This window comes from Coffea arabica, chromosome 7e, assembly GCF_036785885.1.
Source record: "Coffea arabica cultivar ET-39 chromosome 7e, Coffea Arabica ET-39 HiFi, whole genome shotgun sequence".
Taxonomy (NCBI): Eukaryota; Viridiplantae; Streptophyta; class Magnoliopsida; order Gentianales; family Rubiaceae; genus Coffea; species Coffea arabica.
The window spans coordinates 10,709,633-10,726,870 of NC_092323.1; the positions used below are offsets into that span (position 1 = coordinate 10,709,633).

The 17,238-nt window shown below is 37.7% G+C and overlaps 2 protein-coding genes across 3 annotated transcripts; both read right to left on the bottom strand.

Moving 5' to 3' along the window:
• Positions 1–456: 456 nt before the first annotated feature.
• On the bottom strand, positions 457–4,549 carry LOC140003897 (N-acylphosphatidylethanolamine synthase-like). 2 transcript variants are annotated; one of them, XM_027223268.2, is made up of 5 exons: positions 4,137–4,549; positions 3,336–3,463; positions 2,483–2,568; positions 1,567–1,704; positions 457–959 (listed from the first exon to the last, which is right to left on the bottom strand). In XM_027223268.2, the coding sequence occupies exons 1-5, from the start codon at positions 4,346–4,348 to the stop codon at positions 678–680; spliced, it is 846 nt and encodes a 281-aa protein (XP_027079069.1). In that variant the 5' UTR covers positions 4,349–4,549; the 3' UTR covers positions 457–677. The 2 variants fall into 2 exon arrangements, with proteins under 2 accessions (XP_027079069.1, XP_027079070.1); XM_027223269.2 differs by having other exon boundaries at positions 4,129–4,267.
• Positions 4,550–5,712: 1,163 nt separating this feature from the next.
• LOC113702171 (auxin response factor 8) lies at positions 5,713–13,258 on the bottom strand. Its single transcript, XM_072058799.1, has 14 exons — positions 12,443–13,258; positions 12,029–12,141; positions 11,795–11,893; positions 11,658–11,714; positions 11,406–11,561; positions 11,240–11,324; positions 10,307–10,397; positions 10,042–10,206; positions 9,850–9,972; positions 9,496–9,571; positions 8,055–8,202; positions 6,745–7,733; positions 6,467–6,657; positions 5,713–6,180 (listed from the first exon to the last, which is right to left on the bottom strand). The coding sequence occupies exons 1-14, from the start codon at positions 12,483–12,485 to the stop codon at positions 6,003–6,005; spliced, it is 2,514 nt and encodes an 837-aa protein (XP_071914900.1). The 5' UTR covers positions 12,486–13,258; the 3' UTR covers positions 5,713–6,002.
• Positions 13,259–17,238: the final 3,980 nt, after the last annotated feature.

Consider the following 17,238-nt stretch of genomic DNA (forward strand, 5'->3'; position numbering starts at 1 on the left):
GTTAGAATTTGACCCAAGGTTTTGATTGTGGTCTTTTTACCTTTTTTTCGCTTCTGATATTGTTGATTAGGTTGGATTTTTTCCTTTTCTTTTTGGGCAGCAACCAGCTGAAATAGCAGAATGTTAAACATGGCGAAACAGCACAATCATTCCTTTTTTTCCTATTACAGGAACTATTTGTGCACCTGAAAATCAACTCAACAAAAACGGAATCTGACCCCCCGTGCTCCACATATGAAGGTTTCCTTGAAGAAGAAATGAGGACGATGGTAGAATGACAAAAGACATCCTCATTCTCTAATTGTTCTCATTCTAATCGGCTTAATCGAAGTTCACCCATCCAAGCCATTGCCTCTTTCCCAAAATAAAAGACTCGTGTCCTTGGGAATGCACAAGAAAGAATATTGATGCTGCACATAGAAGTCCGGCATAAACTGTAAATGGCAACCTGCAAGATTTGCAACTAATACACTCTCCACTTGAAAGCGCAACTACAGAGTTAATCAACACCAATCGTCAATGGGCAGAAAAATTCATTCTAGACCTAAGACATTAATCTTCAACAAACAAGAGGGAGTGTAAAAAGCCTGCCAAAAATGCACAAGATTTAAAAATAGGAAGTTGAGTGCGCCATGACTCAAAACCACACTGTCAAGTTCAGTTCTTTGAACTTTAGATCAGCACTTCAACTTTCCCAAACTTTGCAATCTCTCCATCACAGTCCGAATTCGCTCTGATATGGATGTGTAAAGCCATCTTTGTGCTGCCTCATCCAGTCCACACGGTTTCAGAATGGGCCACCTGGCACCAGAATGACTTGAATCCTTAGACCGATACAATGCCGTCTGCTTCAGCTTAGGCAAGTCAAATTCTATTGGCTCACCAATGACAATGTTGATATTCCTATTCCATAACGGTAAAAGAGGTCTTCTTCCAAACATATAATTTTCAGGCATCACCTGGAAATTTTCAGAAGGAATGAGTATTTTAGAACCAACAAGGAAAAACAAGCACAGTAATTTGGATAAAGCTCAATTCTACAACTACCATGAATTCCAAGAGTTAGATATTCTCGACAAGCTTCAAGGTCGGGCTAGGCTCAGCAAGCTTAGCTCTAGAAGAATAAAGTAGTTCAGCTATTGTTTTGAGTACACAAAAGGAGTGAGCCAAATAATACTGTCCACTATCATGTACCCAAATAATGTAAAAGAGAAAGTTTTCATCCAAATATACAAGTTTGTATTTGGAAGTCTGTGTTTAAATCTCTCATACACCATTTAACAAAATCAAACAAAACGATTTGTGACCAACATATAAACAAAAAACTCAAACCACATGCTCCTGTAAGCATGAACATGCAAAAGCACACATCTTTCCTACATATAATAGTACACAATTGTACTTAGAAATTGGTTAATTCAAGAGAGGAAGGAGTTAAAGTTGTCAATGGGAGCAATTCACATCATTCTCTAGAATGAAATGCACTATTTAGTACCTAAAGTGCACAGATGGCAAAGGAAGATATTCAAGACATTCAAACAACATTTTCATAACACCAAGAATGACCTTTTGCAAACCATGATGAAAAATTGGCAGAACTATTGGAGTTACAGGAGCACGAGCAATGAGACTGGCAGTTCCCCATTTTAACCTTCTTATTGGTGCTTCTTCTTGACACACTTTGCCTTCTGGAAATGTATGTAACTGTCCATCACAAAAGAAGAGAGTTTGAGAACACTGAAAACTATAATCTTGCTTGAAAGAATTGACTTTATCTTCAATAACAATACTCCTACATAAAATATTCTAGGAGGAAAGCACAATTCTTGATGTGCACCATCAAGCACATAATAAAGATAGAAGACCACTACATGGTTTGAGAACCTTACAAATAAGCAATCAAAAAACGTGACATTGAAAAAGTTAACAGAAATGAGGGAGGGCGTGAAAGATAGTTACGCTCACCTCATTGGAGCAAGTCTAGAAACCTTGTGCAGTAGGAAAATAAAAAAAAAAATGTTTTTTTAGATTACTTATTACTATAATGAATGTCGTACATGTTGGTAGGTAATGGCAGGAGTAATAGAGGGGGCAACAAGAGTATTTTCCTCTGTTCTTTATTCTTTTTTAAATAAAAAAAAAAAACTGACAGGGAACATTAGTGTAACTTCACAAATAAGAGGGAGGACCAATAGCTCTGATTCACACAAGGAAATGTCAGCCTATCTTACCCACAGAAGCGATAAAGACTAATTGCATTGTGATAAGAATGATGGACAAGCTACAGACAGTAAAATCAATGGAACAACACAAGGCAAAGTGGACAAGAATGCACACGAGAAATGAATCAAGGGGAAAAGGGGGTACAATTTGAGAGACAGAGAGAGAGAGAGAGAGAGAGAAGCAAATGTCATATCTACACTGCAATTACAGTATATTCAGGCTCAGTGTGAAACTAAAACAGTATAATAACATAAATTACCCAAGCTCCATCCCTCAAGCGATCAAGAGCTTCATTCATATGTTCCTGATAGATTCCTCCTCCTCTTGTTATAGGTATGCATTTCCCTGCAAATGTTCCATGAGAAAGAAACCAACTTTCCATGAGTATGAAGCCAAGTTAGATCATTACAGATAAGAAAGAACTACAACCTCAGCTCATTAACAAGGAATAGTCAAACAGTAGTCTGGTTCATTTTTTAGTTTGCTAAGCTAGCAACCTGAGCTTCTTCAGCAAGCTAGAATCAGTTCATTGCCTTGGTAACTATCAATTTTCAAAGATAAAACCTTGTCCTGACTGCTTTTACAAGCACTTCTAAACAAAGTCAAGCTCACTAAAGATGGACTGCTTCAGGCTGCCATGCAATTTCTTTGGCCTAAAAAGCACAATTGAACCATTACAATTTAGCCATTCAACTTGATATCTGTGGAAGGTTGATGAGGAACGTGATCAAAGATAGTAGAGATGACAGACAATTATGTACGATGTGCACTCAGTGATTAAGCACATGTATCTTCTAACACATTCTCCAAAAGATCTTTTGCATGTCCAAATTTTTGCTCAGTAAATAAGGACATCAGCTATCATTATCTATTAAGAACAAGCATTCGTTAAGTAGTCCAAACATCCCAAAAAAGGAGAAATGATTGCAACAAGGACTTCAGTGCTGGTCTTTCCACAAAATGCAGGATATATGTCTACTGCAGTAGGACTATTTAAAAGTTCCTTTCGCTGTTTAAGAAGAACAGACTAAGGTACCAGAACAATTTCACAAATTGGTGATTGAAGAAAATGCAAATGAAAAATTATCCTGAACTATCGAGATATTACACACCAAGTCGGAAAAAATATGACAGCACCGTATTTTTAAAGCATATATCTTCAGCTGCTAGTACCCAGCGTCCAATTCTTGCATCAGTAATGGGGAAACCTTTGAAACCCCACATGACAGGGTCATCCAACCTGCAGAAATTAAAAAGAATAACATAATCCTCTTAAACAGCAAAATAGTAGCAGTAATCACAAAAATATAGAGACCAACTTATAAGCAAACTAATGAATTCAAATCAACCACACTAATTGTACTCATGAGCCTTATCTTTCTTCCTTCTATACACGTCTGACAATTAAAAATATCAGTCTCCTTATGTGTTAGACAACCACAACATTGTCTACGCCAGCCAAATGCTAAGAGCAAAACTGAACCACAAAATGGATTATTCATTGCACGAGCTTAACGCTGAAAAGTGAGATTTTTTTTCAATGATTTTGTAGCATTTACAGTGCGAAATGGTTCATTTATCTTCCTCAGAACAAATTAGGTACTTCATAGTTGTATCCACAGGAAATTACAAACATATTGCAAAAAACTTCGGCCGTAATAGCACATCAAATCAACTCGTATATAAACGGGAAACATACTAATATCAAAATACTTTCAGAAATCCGGTAGCAGGATCCTATGAAAGGGAAGCAAATGCAATCCACTTTCTATTATGATCCAACAAGAAACTATATGCTAGAAAGAACCCATCAGGGGTTCTAGAAGAAAAATAAAACCCACAACATATTTTGGTGCACTGAAGAGAAAAATGAAATATCAAGAGAGGAAGAAGAAGGGGACTGACTGACTGACGTGGACATGTGATTGCTGACGGTGAGGAGAGGGACGCCAGGAGGGCGGGATCGGACAAGGTGAATGAGGGTCTCGGCATTATGGACGGTGGTGGTGTTGAGCAAATTGGCTACCGCTTTTGCAAAAGCGCCGACCGCCATGAAAATAGCTTTTCTTGGTATCCCTCTTAGGTGGTTCCCTCTCGCCGCCCATTCCATCTTCCTCCCCACCATCTTTCTTCCGCCACCACCACCGCCAGTGGGAACTGTGAATTGAAACCCAAAAAGGACTTTTTCTCAACCTGCTCGCTCAAGTTTGAATTTTCTGCTCCCATTCCAATTCTTATACTCCTACAGTCCTACTATCCAAAAAAATGCCTTTTTATTCCCCCTTTATATAACTTTCTTTTCGTTGGGGTAATCAAATGAGGTACTCCCACCCGCAAACATCAGCAGCGGGGCAGGACGAGGTGGGCTAATTAGGATAGGCAATTGGGTCACTGTGGCCTATAGGGGGCGGTGAGGTACCGGATTTTTAGGTCCTTTTAGGTCTTAATGGGCTGGGACTGGTTAAGCCACGGCCCACAGGCTACTGAGATGGTTAATTATTTCCTTTTAATGTGTTTTGGATCTGTTTGGATTAACTGTTTTTTGGAGTGTTTTTGAAATATTTTACTGTAACAGTGTACATGAAAAACTTTTACTGTGGATTTTGTGATTTTTTGGAGAAATTTTTGAAATATATTTTGGAATACCTTTTAACATTAAAATATTTTTAGAATACTTTTTAAAAATTAAACTACCACCCATAACCACAACCACCACTAACACTACCCCCACCCACCATCGCCACCACCCCCTCCCTCTTTTTCCTCCTCCCCACCAACCATCGGCCCTTCCCTCTCCCCCTTAATCTGGTCGCGGCCAGATCGCAACCAACCAGAAGGTTGCGACCTTCTGGGGGTGGAAGGGAAGCATAAGAGAGGAAGAACAGAGAAGGGGAAGAGGGGAGGAGGAAGAGGGAGGGAGTGGTGGCGTTGGTGAGTGGGGGTAAGGGAGGGGTAGTGGCAATAGTGGGTGGGAATGAGGGAGGGGTTGGTGGTGATAGATAGAAAATGTTGTTGTATTTTATTAAAATTTTTTGTATATATTTATGAGTTGTTTTTAATATATTATATGAATAGATGTTTTTTAGTTGTTTTGTTTATGTATTACAATCTATAACATTATATTTAAAATACTTGTTTTTGAAAAATAGTCCTCTAATTTCCTCATTTCCTCATTTTGTGAGGAAATACACTGGGCCTATTATTATCTCTGTCCCCATCCCTCAAATCTTGACAAAATTCCCATAACAGATGTTCATTCATTTCTACTTCAACATCAAGATTAGGTCACGTTTATTTAACACAATCAATGCGTTTGCTAAAGGCAAACCAACATACATGCTTTTTTGGCAATGATGCTGTCTTTTTTCTGCAGTTTAGATTCCCCCTTTTCGTTACTCTCTGTCTGAGTTTGGCGTGTACTTTCAGTTGTCAAACGATAAGACTCGTATTTTCCACCTTAAAAAAAGTCATAAAGCAAGACAATAGAGCTAGAGAGAAAATATTTCTAATACAACTACATTTCTTGTCTCCTCTTTTCAGTACATAATGCTGCATTCACTAGGATGTCTGCACAGGTTTCTTGTTTTCAACTGGGTCCAGATCACATATTGTTGATCCTTCCCGCTGGCTAAAAGAGAATTATACCTTCCTACAACAGATTATAGAGAGCACTACAAATACAAACACGACAGTGTGATGAATAGACAGATAGGAAGCAGAAACTGCAAAAACATTTGGAGCTTTTAGGACTGTTTTAAGTGATTAGTGATTACTCCCTCTCAATATTCTAGTGATCCTAAAGAAGGAAACCTAGCGACCATGTCTCGCCCATCACCACTGCTGCTGTTCATCCTCTCAGCAGCAATGCGACTCAAGGATTCACCCTCTTGCTTTCCCAGCTTCTGCACTTCCTCTGGAGACAGGATCTTGATATACCAGACATTATTAACAAATGCCCTGCACAGATCTCGTATAAGAATCCAAAGTACCGCTTACATCAAAATTACCAATAGCTAAACATGCAGAAACAAGAACGGATATGCCATACCATCCAAGGTCCAACAACAAAATGAAGCAATACAAAAACTATATGAGCGATATAGACGGATCCTAGCCTTAAAATAACTACACGACCCATTTTGTACCATGTGGTTCTTATTCCTTTTATTATGTTTTCCTTTTGAGAGGGGTGTTTGCAAGTGATCAAGGAATCTAGGCAAGGTGTTGACTGTAAAGTACTCACTCCCATGGGTCGTCTCCAAGGAGAAGCACATCGTTCTCCCTGTCGACAAATACAAGCTGCCAGCCTGATCTTTGAGGGTCTTCAAGCAACCCTTCGATCCCATACATCTGACCGAGTTCCTGTCGCAGCTCATGATAGCTGTTGAACCGGCTGATGTCCAATGACCTCCCAACACACCCAAACTTGTGGACCTGGATATGCAAACGAGAATACTTGGTCAGTGATCAACTAGAAGAAATGAAAGTGAAAAGATGTGCATCATAGTCTATAACTAGTACCTTGACAAATGTGCGGGTTCGTGTAGGTGAATCTTGACCAGTACCATGCAACAACTCGGAAGAGTCATGCACAAAACCGTATAAAGGATTCTGAAAGCCAGAATCCCCTAATGGCATAGAAGACACACCAGCATCAATTGAAGAAGTACCGACACTGGAGACAGTAGTGGGAAGTAAAAGAGCAGCAGAGTCAATGTTGGCACCAAAAATAGCTTGATTCTGTGCATCCAAGCCACAAGCTTCCTGCTCACTGGGACCATCTTTTCCAGGATATGGGGGAAGTGACGCAGCACTCGAACAAGCATTGACTTGTCCATGAGAATATTTAGATACCCAGGATTGTTGAGGTGGCTGCTCATTTAGCATGGTCTGAGTCGTTCTGGAGAAGTTCAAAAGACTAGTACTTCCCTCTGAACAGAGTGAGCCTAGCACATTTTGCATGCTTGAAGGAGCTATTGATGCTGAAAATTTAGTGTTTGAATCAGCAAAGTCAGTTTTAGAAAATGATGGAGATGGTATATTTGATGATTGCCTCTGCTGGAGCTGTTCATGTTGGATCACATATGCTTCCTGAAATGGATGATGCGGTTGCTGTTCTTCAGATTGATTGTTGACTTGTTGCGCCTGTGCCCTATTCAGGTTTTCTGATAGCATTTGGGTTTGTGGAGGGAGTATGTGAGGAGGCACCCCTTGCTGTATTACTTGCTGATGCTGCAACAACGTATTATGGCAGCCAGTATGTTGAAGATATTGGACAGGTGGTTGAAACTGCACCATTTGCTGTTTAAGCAAATCTCCACTTCCAAAATTTTGCAAAGCCAGCATGGCCTGATACTGCTGATTGAGATCATTTCGGAGCATTGATGGATCAATCCTCTGCTGCATCCAGGGAAGCATACCAACTGATGGAAAGTTCAAGGAATGGAGTCCTTGCTCACCAGTTTCTCCTCTCAACCATGTCATGCCATTAACAGCTTCATTACTGGCATCTGTAATAATACCAAAGGTAAAAAAAAATCTCCAAAACCCAATGCTAGCCAATGAACAGTTGGATGGATAACAAGAAGAGGAACAAGCAAAGGTAAACCATGGGGTTTGGGAAAGTAAATCCAGCAAAGTGCCAGTCTGAGGTGCCTCTCACCAACTGTTGACTCATCCCATGGATTGATAGGCCCAATTACCAAAGTAAAACATACATAAATAAATTTATTTCAAAAAAAAATAAAACAGATGGACCTCATGCACTCCTTATCAGAAAAGAAAAGCAAAATAAACAAGGAAACAGCAGTAATATATAAGTCATTTAGCACCTTGAAAAGATGAGGCTCCTGGGTACCACGGCCTTTTCAGTCTGAGCGGAAATAATGATGGATACATGGGAAAGGTTGTCAAAGGCTCAATCTCCCATAGTGAGACTCTCGGCTGCCTCTCACCAGCTGTTGACTCATCCCAGCCAACCTGGAAGTTTTGGGCAAATGAAACAGGAAATGCCCAACAAGTTTTGATAAGCAGGTATATCAACTTTCACTTATGCAATAAAATACTGAGGTAGTTTTCTGGAACTAGTGGCAACGCATAAACCAACAAAATTCAGGCAAAAGTACAAGGCTGTAGCAACACAAAAGGTTAGGAAAGTACAGATTTTTTAGCCTAAAAAGAATTATACGATGTAATTCTCACACACACAAGACTCCATAATTTACACCTCCATCCATCATGCTGCAGAGGAATAGAATCTAAATAAAAATTTCAGCAATGAAACAAAATTAATATTTCAGAGTACATCTTCGTTTTAGTCTCTCTAGACACAATCTCAATCTAAGACTATGTCAGACACATGTTAATAAAGATGGCATGAGGGGCAGCTGGAAAAATGAGGAGTATTGGAACTCCTACAGAGCCCACATTGGTACAGAGAAGAACCAAACCTGCCTAGAGCCAGCTTTAAAGGGAGAACCATGATACCAACCCCAAACAGAGAAGTCACAAGGAGGTATATTCACCTTGGTAACGAGCTACCTCCATTCCCCAATCATGTCAATAGTGAGGATGTAGCTTCCAGAAAAAGCCAGTCCTCTTGACTGACCAACTTGTTTCATCCAGTGAGACATGTAGCAGCATCTTGTTAAGACGTTACCGTGCCATTTTAGATGCTACTTTCAGGCGAAATTAATTGGATGGCTGCAATTTGGGTTTACAAAGATATTGCCTTTTAAAGGATAGCATTCCCAGGCAACCCCACCACCACCATTATAGGAATGTGTCCAGGAAGAGCAATTTGCAGGTTTTGTGGCTTAATCACCAGAGGATTCCAAAGACCAAACATGTACGACCAACTGCGAAGCTGCATGCCACCCTGTGCGTTGCAGCTGTAAATACAGGCCTAGGTCACCGTGAGCCAATAATAGTGATCTAATTGCTAACCGCTCTGATGTCTGTTTTGGTCCACTACCCTCCATTCTTGCCTACTTCCCCAGCACTCGGATTGTCTTCCCATTCTCTCATCCAATTATCTTGTAATTCAGTCACTTAGGTCTCAAAACAAGGGGTTTCCTCTCATTGTTGAAACCATTTTATAAAATTTAACCTGCAACTTCTAGGTTGATCCTTATACAAGCTAAAAATGGTTCCATAAATAACCAATGCGAGGTGTTCAATAGCCATCAAATTGTACAAATAAAGTTATAGTCCCACAGTATAAGCTCATATTTGATTACAACATTCAAAAGATAACATTACAAGCTCATTTACCTTAACAGATCGCCAGTGGGAATTTGGCCACCGAACTGGATCTAAGTCACCAATTCCAGTAATTGTACCCATATACCTGAAGAATTCAAATACCATGGATGACAAGTAGATAGAGTTTCATATGATAGCCACTGCAGAAATACAGGCCATAACTCACAGCAACAAAATTATTCAAACAAGCACAAAAGTGGTATAACCAAAGGTCTGATATTTTCAGTTAAGACAATTGACGACTAAGCATGATATGCATATTTCTTTGCAACAGTATCAGAATGCATCATTCCATGAAGTATTAACTATCACTCCAGCACTACAATATTCACAATGCAAAACGAGGTTACCACAGTGCTGTACCTGCGGACACTTGATTCTTCAGTTTCAAACAGCATACGGAAACGCATCCCAACAGAAACACGGGTATGATAAACAGCTTTAAAATACTTCGAAAGTGGTATGACAAACTCGGATGGGCTGGCCCTGATGTATTAAGCATGTCAGTAGAAACAAAGGAAGATAAAGCATCTACTATTAAAATCAAGCATTCACCTCGGATTGTAAAAAATGGTGAAACAGCTATTAGTAGCCGCAGCATGAGCAGCAGCAGCAAGCAGTCCAATATGCATGCTGTCACTAGAGAGAACAGATGACGGCATCACTGTTTGAGGTCGAGTAGCACGCCGAATTCCCAACAGGAGCTGATTTTTTTCATTCCTTATTCAAAATCAGCATAAGATCTCAATAAATCAGACACCTGGCTGCTTCAGAGTTTCCAAGCACAACATTTCAAGAGACTGCAACAAATAATTCATACCAAATAAAAAGAACAGAATCTCCAGCAATGAGCCTCTTGGCACTGACAAACACACTCCAGCCAGTAGTAAGGAGATGCCTCTTGGGTTGCCCTGCATTAGAGCAATAAACAAAATCAAGGGGGGAAAAAGGACACGGTAAAAGTTTGTGTTCAGGATGGTTGTTCCTAAAATCGAGCTATAGCTCTAAGAAAGAGGATAGAATATACACAGCAAGGCATTTCACATAGCGTCTTCAATACATGGATGGTAAAGATCTAAATATCAAAATCAATTTCAAACTAGCGATTAAGATGAAATGCCTTATGTTCATTGCTCTCATAACAAATGTAGAAATCCCCGAACTATTTGACAAGCAGACCAAGAATTTCGAAAGTCTGAAGAGGCACAAGTCAATGGCCATTCAAGTAGGAGTTGTCTTTTGTTTTCATCTTGAGCTATTACTGTTTCAAAGAATGGAGATGTTAAAGTCTTCAAATCCCCAAGCATGGAAGAGTCTTAACATTGAGAGGCATGGACATGCCTTTAATCTATAAAATGCTTTATGCTAAACATTAGAAGGTCAGAGAACATGAAGAGAAAGAACTGGTAGAGAACATAAAAAGATATTTTTTGAAATGATTGAAAACAAGGATAGGAAAACTGAATCACCAGTTATGATCCGGATGCCAGATTGCAGTTGGAATTTGATAACACACGGCTGAAATTAGGTGCTAATCACTCATTGGCCTCCATCACATTTCATGTTGAGTTATAATGGAGGCATTCACAGTTGTATATAACTGCAATACTTGTAGTTGTTCATTACAACAACTAACAGAACAAAAACCAAAAATCCCAAACTTGCATTTGATGAATGCTTAAGATACTTTCACTGATGTACAGCTTAAGATACTTTGAGGACACAAGACCAAACAACAAAAACCCAAACTTGCCTCGGAAGATGTGCCTAAACTTCCATTCAACATCATGGAGATCCCTTGCAATAAGCTCCTGCGCAGGTGGTGTCTGCGTGAAATCCTGAAGGTCCCAAAAGAAAATAAGACTTTTATCAGGCACTCAGCTGCATCTGATTTAATACACAATGAGCACAACAATTACCAGAGGAGGAAAAACTTTCTCTGCAGCACGACGAGGAACGGAGAATCCCCCATGTGTACTTGTATCACTAGCTGTCAATGTCTTGCAGAAATAATTAGTTGGTTGCCGGCTTGGAGTCCCCAGCTCAACCGGGAGATATGTATCCTTTTGTTCTTGCTGTGTGCAAGAGTGATCATTTTTTAATGAATGCAAAATAAATAATTCATCAACCTTAAGATAGTCAAACACTCCCCATGAAACTCAAGAAAATACCGGAGTCAAGGGCTGCAATGTCATTTGAGCATATACTTCATCAGTTTCAACGTCTGCCTGAAATTCCACCACATGAACAATTCAAAACCAACAAGTAAACTTGTAAAAGCATTCACCCTAGAGAGAATGTAACCCACATGCATTGTAACATTGTGGAGTTGGCAAATCAATTGGGCCGGCAAGCTCGGATAATTTGGAATGTGAGCATCAACTTCTTTATTAGTTGTGGCAGCAACCTGACTTCCAATCCCAATTGTGGTCCATTAGTATTCATTCAAAGATAAAAACCATCCAACTTTGCATGCATCACTTTCCACATATACATTTAAGAGGAAAGAACAAAATTTAGTAAATTGACTGGAATAAAGAACCTGTTCGCTATGGCCCTGAGGAAAGTAAACCACGCGACTTCCCACCGTGGGTAAAGACACCAAAGGACCAGCACAAGCATGCCATAGCTCCGAATTCAAACACTTCTTCTCCCCTTTCAGAACCCAGAATTATACAAAATAACCGCAGTCATTTTTATTGTATTACTAACAAGCAAAAAGTTCTGCCCCTTTTCATATTTCAGTAAGGCAAAGTTGTTGTCAAGATTTAAAATAGATAATTATGCTTTTTAGTCAAAGAAAACAAAGAAAATACAATTAAAAGGCTAAGCTCCTAGACCCTCTTTAAAGAAAATAACAATAAAAATTAAAAAGAAAAAAAAAGTCCAGCCTAAAAAGGGGCAATTGAAACAGAAAGGGATAGAAGAAAGCAAAGATGATATAGAGGATAGATACCTTCATGAGCCTGCTGACCCAACCCTGATGTTGAAAGTTTCATAATTTTTCCACACCTTCACTACTTAAATATAATAATTAGTTATCCTTATTAACTACGTACACAAGATTAATAGTGCTAATTAGCAACAAAATACCTCCTTAACCCCGTCAACTCACAAAACCACCACTTTTCATCCAAAAAACTTTCAAAACCCTAAACCCTCTTTTCCACGCTCCCCCACCATTTCCTCTCCAATCTCCACATGCATTTCTCCTCAATTTCCCTTGCATTTCGCCCCAACTTCCTCCAAAATTCACCAATCCCAGAAAAACCCAGAATTCCAGCTCATCAACAAACCCTAAAACTCCCCCAATTTCATAAAAGATCAAAACTTTAATCACACCCACATAAGCCCATCATCATCCTAGCTCAGAACACTTGCTCTCTTCCTCCAAACACTCCATCACCACCTCAACCAAATTTCCACAAAAAAAAGGGAAAAATATAAAACCCCAGCAAACCAAAAAGCTGGAGGTCAGCTGCAACCTTCAGTAAAAGAAACCCTTTTTTAATACCCAATAAATTAAAGAGAAAAAAAATAAACTGAGGAACAAAGATGTGAGAGAGAGAAAGAGAGAAAGCGAGAGTGATATAATATCTCACTTTTTATATAGGCAAACCGACCAAGGTCGACCTGATTGCAGAAGAAAGAGAAAGCTAAAAAAATGAAAGAGATAGAGAGAGAGAGAGAGAGAGTGAAATTCATATAGAAAGAGAAAAGAGAGAGAGAGAGAGAGACCGCAAGCTAAGCTCAGCTAAGTCCTCTTTCAATTCAACTGTTTGCTATCTATGTATGGATTTGATTGAGTGAGTGGAGTGGAGTGAAGTGTATCTCTCTCTCTCTTTCTCTCTCCCAAATTCTTCTCTCTTTCTTTGCTCTTTTTCGGTCTGCCTGTCAAGCAGAGCGAGAAAGTGTAGGGGTTGGGAAAAGGCAAATGATGGCCGTTGATTGAACCGTACGGGGGAATCCTTGCCGTAGATTTGAGAAGAATGATGTGACAGGAGGCATGTGCCACCATCCTTCAGTGGTCGTTGTCAGAGTACGGACATCAATTCATTACTATATTCAAAAATACCAACACACACTCCTCAATTTAAGTACTCCTACTTGTATACACAATGTGAAATTTCGTTCCCCCTCTACTTATACTCTACATACTTACGTTGTACATACATATGCTCGTGTCTGAGTTACTGCATCTTTTTGTTGTACGCTAATAATTTTTCATCCCAAGGTCGGTCGGTACTTCCTGTGACAGTTTTAATTGGTTTTTTTTCGATGTAATCTCTACTCACATTGAGTCTTTTTCTCCTTTCTCCTATGTTAAGTTATACGAATTTTACCGTTGCGACAAAAAAAAGATCAATCTGATACGAGGATTAATTAATTAGTACTGCAAACAAATCAATCGAGCTAATTGATTCCATTTGAATTAGATTGAGTTTGAATTCCTATTTAAACTCCAATATATATATATATATATATATATATATATGAGATATAAAAGGTGATAATGCTAATTAAAAAGAGAAAAAAGATTATTGAAAAAGACATTAGCTAGTGTTTATATTCGGCAAAGCCCACGTTTGTCTTGTGAATATTATTGTTAATTATGTAGTTTGGATGGAAATTTCAGGGCAATAGGATGGACGAAGAATAGTAGCAGCACTAGTAGTAGTACTTTTTACTGTTGATATGAAAAGATCAAGTGAATTCTTTGTTTGATAAGAGGAGAGGAGGTGGAATTAAATAAATAGATTTGTGGGTAAGGTGTGGGGGAGAGCTAATTAATAATTTGGAGTGTGGACCTTGGTTCTTTTCTTTTTTTCTTTTTTCTTTTTTTTTTTGTGGGTATGGAGAGATGGTCCATGGCCTTGGAGGAAGGATGAAGGTAGAAAGGAGGGGGACCAGTACTTTGGTCATACTGGTACCAACACCACTATATATTCCTTGGCTGAATTTCATGATAGGTACTATCATGCTGCTTTGAATGAAAAGGATTTTGTATGATTAAGAGAGAAAGGAGGTCTTGTTTTTCTTGGAGGTAAAATTGTGCTTAGGCTTATCCATTAAACAGAAATATTCCACTCCTCTTCCAACCTACTTCTTTCATTAACTGTTTCTCCTCCTAGTTCCATGTTTTTTTTTTTTTTTTTGTTAGTGTACTAGTTTTCTCATTAAAAATGCTTGTGTCTTCTATCTCCCATTTTTGCGGACAATCCTCAAGAATACTAGGACTAGTTTTCTTCAATCTTTATGTCTTCGATGTTCAATTTTGTGTGGATGAGGCAAAGGGAAGCTGATGAAAGTTGTTGGTCATAAAAACATGGGAATGTCTCGCTGCCTGAACCTAGAGGTTTTGAAACGAGGGAGCCCAACAATTTTCTGCTATAATAAAGGGTTGGCTATGCATGTCAAATCAACATATCTTGGTTCTGTATTTATAAATTTTGGTACCACTGAATTTCTAGCTGGAAGATTGTCCTTACAAATCTCACTAGGTGTTAAGTCGAATTTACTCTGGTTTTGTTCACAAGCGCATATCTATTCTATTCTTCAAGGTACGTGTTTCAGGAAGGACTCGAGACATTCTTGAGTAATTATATGTTGCGTTTACTGCTCGATGACAAAGTGCAGAACCATAGGTCCATAACGCGGCTGCTGTGCTTCCACAAATGCGAAGAATCATATTGAAAACATCATGCAAAGCACGGAGATTGAAGAAACGTTCAAGTGATTTTTTTTTTTATTTTTTGAGGGGCTAAATTCACACCTTCACATCCTATGTTCACACCCTAAAGATCAATATGACATCAAGGGTGCATTTTATAAAACTGATGTTTGAAAACTGAAATATGAAATCTGAATCCATTAAATTATTGAATTGTTAATCACTAAATTTGATACATTCGAGTGTATATCACATTAAGTGATAAGTGAATAGTTTATCATTTATTTTTTGGAGTAAATTTTGCCTAGAAAATTCAGTGTTATCTAATTAATTCAGATATTCAGCTTTTTTGTCGTTAAACACATCTGAACGTATTAAGATCTGAATCTATTAAATTTAAATATCGAATTGAGTTATTGAACAGGGTCTAAGGCCCTTTACATTCATTAGTTTTCTTCTAATCTTTTGCAATTTCAATTTTACGCTTTCATACACAGCAAGTAATTTGCTTAGCATTGTTCTTTTAAATATTTCTTCCATTAACTTTTTCTTCTAAAAGTTTTCAATTAAAGTCTCGGGGTCTTGAAAATTCTTGTGCTTATAGGATGTGTAATGTATATTTTTAATTTGTTTTTCTCTTTTTTTATTTTAATTTTTGTTTTTCTCAACATCTAGCAATCAATCATACCATTCACGATCCTTGTAAAATATTTCTAATATTTCGGCATTTATATGTAACCCCATTTGAGGTTTTTGTTGTTAATTAAATATTATGCCAAATTTAGGGATCATTGGATGGTCTTTTTATATTTTCTAGTTTCTTTTATAAGATGCACATTTATTATGTTGAAAGGATGAAATTATTTGTGTAGCGACACTTTTGAAGTACACATGATATCTAACTCTATTACCTAACTTGATCCCTTTCATGAATTTATTATTGTTTAAAAATACTTAATCCAGTACAAATTATCAAAAACAACATGAAATGAATTTTTAAAAAAAAACTAGAAAAATAATTGAAAGAATGGTGTTATGTCAAATTATTTTTATTATATGAGATGATAATATTGGAATCGTAAAAAATTATAAGTGATAAGGACTTAATTGTTATATTGTAGACAGGAAATGGATTTAGGATAAGAGGGTATGAATTTAGCCCCTCCTTTTTTTTCCCATTTAAACATGATGTGACAAAAAATTGACTTGCAAATTTTTGCAACTTGCAAAACGAAGTCCATATGTGGATTAGTTTAAAGATCAAATCCAGTCGTTCGATTCATTAAAGTAGTCCTTATGAGTACCATAGGTAAGACCGAGTCCCATGTACCTTGGTCCGTGAGAATCAGAACATAATAGGACTCCCTTAGTATAAAATTAAATTCTGCAAAATAAAATAGAAAAAGAACGAAGGTGTGTAATTTAAGACTTATAGTAAGTGTGTATAACTTTAAGGACCAAAATCGATTCACTTTAAATATTAAGGATTAAAATAACATCTAATTTCCTACAATACTTTGAAGGACAGTTAGGAGAACTTGACCTATACACTCTTTTTATTTTTTAATATTTTTACCGTTTGAATTGGCATATTTTTCAAAAAAACGTTTTTCAAAATCAATAATATTACAGTAATATACAAATAAAAAATAATTCAAAAAAATATCATCCATACAATATATCAAATATTTCAAAAAATATTTATAATAAAATTTTTTCTTATACACTGCTACAATAAAATATTTCAAAAACAGCTAATCCAAACGGAGTAGTGCAAAGGTTGCCTTGAACATTTGTGTCACGAAAAATAAAAAATAAAAAAAAAGAAGAAAAACTCAAAGCATGCCAAGTTGGAAAATCAGATTTTGCAGAACTTCATTCGAAGACAATGAAAACAGGTTTTTTTTTTTATTTTCATATACTTCCGTTTGAGAATTTTATTTACCAAAATGTTATGCATAAATTTTGTGATTCTAAATTTATGCCATGATTTTTTTGTAAAAAATAAAATAGATGAGGTAATGAAATCAGCTGTACCGGCGCAGCGTTTCCACATGCTTAAAGAAACGAACAGAGGTCCT

Coding starts and splice junctions, on each gene's coding strand:
- LOC140003897 (XM_027223268.2), bottom strand. CDS start 4,348: ATGGTGGGGAGGAAGATGGAATGGGCGGCGAGAGGGAACCACCTAAGA. Junction 3,464..4,136: donor GTCAGCAATCACATGTCCAC/GTCAGTCAGTCA, acceptor TAATTTCTGCAG/GTTGGATGACCCTGTCATGT. Junction 960..1,566: donor TTCATCATGGTTTGCAAAAG/GTCATTCTTGGT, acceptor GAAAATTTCCAG/GTGATGCCTGAAAATTATAT.
- LOC113702171 (XM_072058799.1), bottom strand. CDS start 12,485: ATGAAACTTTCAACATCAGGGTTGGGTCAGCAGGCTCATGAAG. Junction 9,973..10,041: donor ACCATTTTTTACAATCCGAG/GTGAATGCTTGA, acceptor TTAATACATCAG/GGCCAGCCCATCCGAGTTTG. Junction 6,658..6,744: donor GAACCCGCACATTTGTCAAG/GTACTAGTTATA, acceptor TTGCATATCCAG/GTCCACAAGTTTGGGTGTGT.